This window comes from Lineus longissimus, chromosome 8, assembly GCF_910592395.1.
Source record: "Lineus longissimus chromosome 8, tnLinLong1.2, whole genome shotgun sequence".
Lineage (NCBI taxonomy): Eukaryota > Metazoa > Nemertea > Pilidiophora > Heteronemertea > Lineidae > Lineus > Lineus longissimus.
Window position 1 is genome coordinate 342157 of NC_088315.1, and position 7851 is coordinate 350007.

The 7851-nt window shown below is 43.0% G+C and overlaps 1 protein-coding gene across 1 annotated transcript; it reads right to left on the reverse strand.

Annotated features, from left to right (window-relative positions):
- Positions 1 to 716: 716 nt before the first annotated feature.
- LOC135492469 (fibrillin-1-like) lies at positions 717 to 4976 on the reverse strand. Its single transcript, XM_064778971.1, has 12 exons — positions 4910 to 4976; positions 4576 to 4710; positions 4259 to 4393; positions 3223 to 3264; positions 2692 to 2823; positions 2411 to 2542; positions 2130 to 2261; positions 1849 to 1980; positions 1568 to 1699; positions 1287 to 1418; positions 1006 to 1137; positions 717 to 853 (listed from the first exon to the last, which is right to left on the reverse strand). The coding sequence occupies exons 1-12, from the start codon at positions 4974 to 4976 to the stop codon at positions 717 to 719; spliced, it is 1440 nt and encodes a 479-aa protein (XP_064635041.1).
- Between the last annotated feature and the right edge of the window lie 2875 nt (positions 4977 to 7851).

A 7851-nucleotide genomic window follows, 5' to 3' on the forward strand; every position in this document is an offset into this window, starting at 1 on the left:
CTCATCGATGTCTGTGAAAAAAGAATTTTAGATACATGTCACAGCCTGAATCTTTGCGCCCCTGATGATACCTGACGATGATACCAAGGCGAGTATTATTTCATTTGCATCATTGTCTGTGTTTTTTGGCTTCAGTTTAAAGAAATAAACAGCACTAACCGTTACATATTTTCCCGTCACCGCTGAACCCGCTCTTGCAGGCACACTCGTATGATCCCACGGTATTGTTACACTTAGCATGTTTTGAACACTGGTTCATTGTGCCACCGATGGCAACACACTCATCGATGTCTGTGAAAAGAGAATTTTAGATACATGTCACAGCCTGAATCTTTGCGCAGCTGATGATACCTGATGATGATACTAAGGCGAGTATTATTTCATTAACATCATTGGCTGCGTGTTTTTGGCTTCAGTTTAAAGAAATAAACAGCACTAACCGTTACATATTTTCCCGTCACCGCTGAACCCGCTCTTGCAGGCACACTCGTATGATCCCACGGTATTGTTACACTTAGCATGTTTTGAACACTGGTTCATTGTGCCACCGATGGCAACACACTCATCGATGTCTGTGAAAAGAGAATTTTAGATACATGTCACAGCCTGAATCTTTGCGCAGCTGATGATACCTGATGATGATACTAAGGTGAGTATTATTTCATTAACATCATTGGCTGCGTGTTCTTGGCTTCAGTTTAAAGAAATAAACAGCACTAACCGTTACATATTTTCCCGTCACCGCTGAACCCGCTCTTGCAGGCACACTCGTATGATCCCACGGTATTGTTACACGTAGCATTTGGTGAACACTGGTTCATTGTGCCACCGTTTGCAACACACTCATCGATGTCTGTGAAAAAAGAATTTTAGATACATGTCACAGCCTGAATCTTTGCGCAGCTGATGATGATAACTGATGATGATACTAAGGCGAGTATTATTTCATTAACATCATTGGCTGCGTGTTTTTGGCTTCAGTTTAAAGAAATAAACAGCACTAACCGTTACATATTTTCCCGTCACCGCTGAACCCGCTCTTGCAGGCACACTCGTATGATCCCACGGTATTGTTACACGTAGCATTTGGTGAACACTGGTTCATTGTGCCACCGTTTGCAACACACTCATCGATGTCTGTGAAAAAAGAATTTTAGATACATGTCACAGCCTGAATCTTTGCGCAGCTGATGATACCTGATGATGATACTAAGGTGAGTATTATTTCATTAACATCATTGGCTGCGTGTTTTTGGCTTCAGTTTAAAGAAATAAACAGCACTAACCGTTACATATTTTCCCGTCACCGCTGAACCCGCTCTTGCAGGCACACTCGTATGATCCCACGGTATTGTTACACGTAGCATTTGGTGAACACTGGTTCATTGTGCCACCGTTTGCAACACACTCATCGATGTCTGTGAAAAAAGAATTTTAGATACATGTCACAGCCTGAATCTTTGCGCAGCTGATGATACCTGATGATGATACTAAGGTGAGTATTATTTCATTAACATCATTGGCTGCGTGTTTTTGGCTTCAGTTTAAAGAAATAAACAGCACTAACCGTTACATATTTTCCCGTCACCGCTGAACCCGCTCTTGCAGGCACACTCGTATGATCCCACGGTATTGTTACACGTAGCATTTGGTGAACACTGGTTCATTGTGCCACCGTTTGCAACACACTCATCGATGTCTGTGAAAAAAGAATTTTAGATACATGTCACAGCCTGAATCTTTGCGCAGATGATGATATCTGATGATGATACTAAGGTGAGTATTATTTCATTAACATCATTGGCTGCGTGTTTTTGGTTTCAGTTTAAAGAAATAAACAGCACTAACCGTTACATATTTTCCCGTCACCGCTGAACCCGCTCTTGCAGGCACACTCGTATGATCCCACGGTATTGTTACACGTAGCATTTGGTGAACACTGGTTCATTGTGCCACCGTTTGCAACACACTCATCGATGTCTGTGAAAAAAGAATTTTAGATACATGTCACAGCCTGAATCTTTGCGCAGCTGATGATACCTGATGATGATACTAAGGTGAGTATTATTTCATTAACATCATTGGCTGCGTGTTTTTGGCTTCAGTTTAAAGAAATAAACAGCACTAACCGTTACATATTTTCCCGTCACCGCTGAACCCGCTCTTGCAGGCACACTCGTATGATCCCACGGTATTGTTACACTTAGCATGTTTTGAACACTGGTTCATTGAGCCACCGTTTGCAACACACTCATCGATGTCTGTGAAAAAAGAATTTTAGATACATGTCACAGCCTGAATCTTTGCGCAGCTGATGATACCTGATGATGATACTAAGGTGAGTATTATTTCATTAACATCATTAGCTGCGTGTTTTTGGCTTCAGTTTAAAGAAATAAACAGCACTAACCGTTACATATTTTCCCGTCACCGCTGAACCCGCTCTTGCAGGCACACTCGTATGATCCCACGGTATTGTTACACGTAGCATTTGGTGAACACTGGTTCATTGTGCCACCGTTTGCAACACACTCATCGATGTCTGTGAAAAAAGAATTGAAGATACATGTCACAGCCTGAATCTTTGCGCAGCTGATGATACCTGATGATGATACTAAGGTGAGTATTATTTCATTAACATCATTGGCTGCGTGTTTTTGGCTTCAGTTTAAAGAAATAAACAGCACTAACCGTTACATATTTTCCCGTCACCGCTGAACCCGCTCTTGCAGGCACACTCGTATGATCCCACGGTATTGTTACACGTAGCATTTGGTGAACACTGGTTCATTGTGCCACCGTTTGCAACACACTCATCGATGTCTGTGAAAAAAGAATTTTAGATACATGTCACAGCCTGAATCTTTGCGCAGCTGATGATACCTGATGATGTTGCTAATGCGAGTACTATTTCATTTGCATCATTGGCTGTGCGTTGAAATGCTGAACTGCCGTTTGCCATAAGTCCAGGTTAGTGCCTTCGGGGCTTCCAGGATGAGAGAATCTGCTGACCATCGGGGTTGGGAAACATTTATCATATCATGGGGATACACAGTAGACGCCCTGACCCCATTCGCTGGCACCAAATTACCTTAGATGATGACGATTATGACGATGATGATGATCGAAAACGTCGAAAACTTTAAAAAAGCATCGAAATGACTATTTAATCTTACTCTACGAAAAAACGATTGAAGAATAAAAAGGAAAGTGAAAACTCACCCGAACACCCCTCTCCATCACCCGCGTACCCTAGCTTGCACCCTGATGAAAAAGGAACTTCATATGAGTATTACGTCGATGGTTATACTTTTTATAACAATGCTCATGATGGCGATTAATCTAACTGTCTTCATGATATCGTACAAGCCTCCAGAATTGGTGAACCCTAGCTGAAGCCGATTGCGATGACACAAACACACACAGGCGTAGCTGCACCAACACAACACAGAATCGCTAGCCTTGTCAACTTTGTACTGTTTGCGTGGTGAGTATGCATGTGCTGTGCGATTAATACAAAATCGCATTCAGTGGAAGCCTACCCTACAGTAACCGACCTGCCATTCAGTGGAAGCCTACCCTACAGTAACCGACCTGCCATTCAGTGGAAGCCTACCCTACAGTAACCGACCTGCCATTCAGTGGAAGCCTACCCTACAGTAACCGACCTGCCATTCAGTGGAAGCCTACCCTACAGTAACCGACCTGCCATTCAGTGGAAGCCTACCCTACAGTAACCGACCTGCCATTCAGTGGAAGCCTACCCTACAGTAACCGACCTGCCATTCAGTGGAAGCCTACCCTACAGTAACCGACCTGCCATTCAGTGGAAGCCTACCCTACAGTAACCGACCTGCCATTCAGTGGAAGCCTACCCTACAGTAACCGACCTGCCATTCAGTGGAAGCCTACCCTACAGTAACCGACCTGCCATTCAGTGGAAGCCTACCCTACAGTAACCGACCTGCCATTCAGTGGAAGCCTACCCTACAGTAACCGACCTGCCATTCAGTGGAAGCCTACCCTACAGTAACCGACCTGCCATTCAGTGGAAGCCTACCCTACAGTAACCGACCTGCCATTCAGTGGAAGCCTACCCTACAGTAACCGACCTGCCCTAAGTGCGTGAAGCGTTGTTGTTGTGTGTTTTGGGGTCACTATAATCATAGGTAGCAACGTGGTACGTGCGCCCATTGATATTCTTCACCCCCATCAAGAGGAATAGGAACCAATCATATGTACTCCACCAACCACTCACCATAACAGGTTGTCCCATTGCCGCCATACCCCGTCTTACAGGTGCAGATAAATCCAGGCCCATCTGCGACAGTCTTGTTGCAGATTGCATTCGGATCGCAGTAGTGTGTTGTGACATTCGCACACGGGTTGCCGGCTGCAAACCGAAGATTACCCTTAGAGATCAAACATGGCAACCACCTTAAAGGACATTTAAAGTTTAGGCATTTGCTACTATGGTGATGTATACGATGGTATGAATGCACAATTTACATTATGAATACTGACTTAGAAACCAACAGGAAACAAAGAAACCAAAAAGAAAAGAAACCAACTCACCCTCACACGATGTATTGGTGGTGGGCACGTAACCAAGTTTACAGGTGCATGTCTCTGTCCCGTTCATCTCGTAGCACATGGTATTATTGTCGAGGCAAGGTCCCGTCCCATTGTTTGAAGAGCAGGGGATATCGGCTGAAAATGTCGATAAATGAGAGAAACATTTCTGTTTAGTTGCCTGTCTAAGCTGTGGACCTTTTACGTGATCTTTCAACCAGAGTAGGATAAGTAAGCTACACGATGTTTGCGTTCTTCACTGTTTTACAGACTAATGACAGCATCGTTATGAATTAAGGAGATCAACATCAACACTGCTTTGAGTTTCTTGCCATACCTATGCATGTTTGGTTATCGGCGTCCAAGTCGAAGTAACTCTTACAGTCACAGACAATATTCGCCATGTCCCAAAGGCAAACTTGGTCACATTGGGTAAGTATGGGGTTCAGACATCTATTATACACTACAAAATTGAAATACGAAAACTACCATTAAACTACGATACATGACAGAAAACGCGTCAGGGGCCAAGAAACGAAACTATTTCGACTGATCGACGGGAAACTTTTAAGTTTCAATGCATATTTCATCTCATTTCAAACATTTTTTTATAAGTTTACTAAAACTGTTTTAAGTTTTCTAAGTTTGGGATTAGTTGGAAAATGCATTTGAAACTTTGCACATAGAATCATAATGGATGGTTCGATTGCCATAAATAACGTCTTAAGATAAATGACTTTCACCTGATTCACAGTTCACTCCTTTGAAGCCTTTGTTACATTTACAGGTATATCCTATGGTTACGTTAGCATTCTCGGTACACGTGCCTTGATTGGAACAGGCACCGTAAGGCGGGCAGCCGGAGTGAGGAATCACTGAAGGGGAGAAAAGGTAGAGACAAGGAGCCGTCGTGTAAGAAACATGGCGGTAGTACAGGAACTAGACCAATAGTAACAACAACACATGATGAATATAATATCAAATTACTTTCAAACTTGCGAATTCAACAAACGAAACTGGGCCTGGTTGTCACTGCGTCACATTATTGTCATTAAATTGAGGTTGAGTTTTCCTTACTTAACTTAAAGTGATAATGCTAATATTGATGGCTAGGTCGACATTAAACTCCACAGAACATCCCAGCCATCGCCTTTTGAATATATCTAGTTTGAAGATTGAGACAACTGGACTGTCCAACCTTAAGTAACTGATTCCGCCCTTTTGATAAGCATGCCGTCAGTAGTGAGAATGCCTTGTCCATAAGGGTTGAAATGGGAGGCATGTTTGACCATTGTATCCTTTGATCACGATTTATGTAGGATTAAACATAAAATCTGAACATTTGAAATACGGTCATTTGTTGACACTCGTTGTGATGGGGTAAGAAATGGTAGCGAGGGTTCCGGGAGCAATCGAATTCTGGCCTTACGTGTCGTCTGTGTTGTTGCTATCCAAATAAGTAAAAGGCAGAAGATAACCTGAAAAAACACAAACACATCAGGCATTTTGTAAACAATCGTATATGCTATGGGGTTAGTCAATGAGACAGTCACTCACTACTCTAAAAAATCGATTGCCATGTTTTGGTGAAATGGGGTAGACTGCAGTTCCTCAATGGGGGGTATAAGGCGGAATGGGATAACGCTAGCTCCTTCATATTCTGTCATATGTAAGGTCTAGCTCTCAACCAGGGCGAGCTGATGCGTTTTTTTTGGAGGAATTGTTTCATACGGGACACGGTTTTAGCACTAATGAGATATTCTAAATGTCCACCATGGCAACAACAATAATAGGGCCATTGGTACTTGTAACTCTGAGTGCCCATTAAACATGGGCCAATGTACAAATAGACAATCATGGGCGAATACAATGATGAAACATATTCTAAAAGTATCCACCGAAGCGTTTTAATCATTCATTATTAATTGAAATCCACCATCACCAGCAAGGGAAATGCACTTAATTCATATCATTGTCAGAGTTAGAGAGTCAGGCAATGGTTTCATTGGTGTATTTAATATCATCAGGAAGAAACAAAGAAACAGAAAATGTCAGTCAACTTGTCTCATTGTCCCTGTTTTGATACAGGTACACCCGCGTCCAATACAATGGCTTGTGCGTCAACAGAAGTAACGTGGCAACTCAACCATTACGCTGATTTGCCTATCGAGGCCCAAGACGCTGTTTCGTTCAGGATCGGATTGTTATCATGGTTTACCCCCTCAGAAAAGTGAGAAGAACAATAGGAATATAGGCGAAGTGCGAGCGGGCTTTGTCTGAAGACAATAGACCGTGTATTGGGCTAGTATTACACCTCTATGCATTACCTACGTGATCAGATACCCTACTATTAAACCTTTCTCAGTTGATGCAATGAACGAAGTACGTAGTCCTTACAGAATCATGTGGCGTCTGCTGGTACATTTGTATTTTCATTTTGAACCGGTGGAGAACCAGGTCGATGTTTGTGATGATATCCTAGAGGTGGTCGGTCAGTATGTGTGGGATGATGGGTCAGATGGACCCTACCTCTCATGAACTGCTAATGTTTCCCCGAACTCGGAAGCGAGCGTAAAGCTATATTGACGCCAATGGTAATACCTTCCCCGTTCAGTCATCGCCTTCGATTTCATGATTAATTACTGCTGTACAATTGTTGTTAACATTTCAGCACTCAATCGCTAAATTGCATTTTTACGATCTGCCGACAAACCGGAGGTATTATAATGCGAGGTTGAGTGCGGTTACTAATAGACCGGAAGGTAGTTTTATATCTGGATAGCAACAATGGCTCTGTTCATGTCATTTTTGTTCAGACTGGAATTTAAATGTTTTCCCGATTTTGCTTTTATTCTCGATAACGCACGTTTTATCACCAGTTTCATTCAGGGCACTATTTCGACACAGAATGCAGCAGCGACAATACATATGACCGGGCTGTGATATTCCACGCCGTACTGTCCCAAACGAACTCAATAATCTTTTCATCCTCAATCTTTTCGCTCAAAATCATAGTCGTTTCGCCCCATGCTTACTTGTTTCGCCCCATGAAACTGTAGAAGTTGAAAAAACGTGCAAAAGCATTGTGTAAAACGCGCTCCCCCTCTCCCCCTCCCCAGGAAGGATCCATTGGACCCTGCACCTGGAGGTTCCTTAATCCTGGGGGAAGGGGCCGATTCCCACAGGAATTGAATGTCATGGTAGGACATTGGTTTCCCGTGAGGTCGTTCAGACAAAGTGATGCGCATATTGTTGATGGCATTCCGATTGATTACAAGC

Bases quoted from the DNA above. Each gene is read 5' to 3' on its own strand.
- LOC135492469 (XM_064778971.1), bottom strand. From the start codon at position 4,976: ATGGCGAATATTGTCTGTGACTGTAAGAGTTACTTCGACTTGGACGCC. The intron at 1,981-2,129 runs GTTAGTGCTGTT...CTTTTTTCACAG, and splicing joins TGACGGGAAAATATGTAACG to ACATCGATGAGTGTGTTGCA. The intron at 1,700-1,848 runs GTTAGTGCTGTT...CTTTTTTCACAG, and splicing joins TGACGGGAAAATATGTAACG to ACATCGATGAGTGTGTTGCA.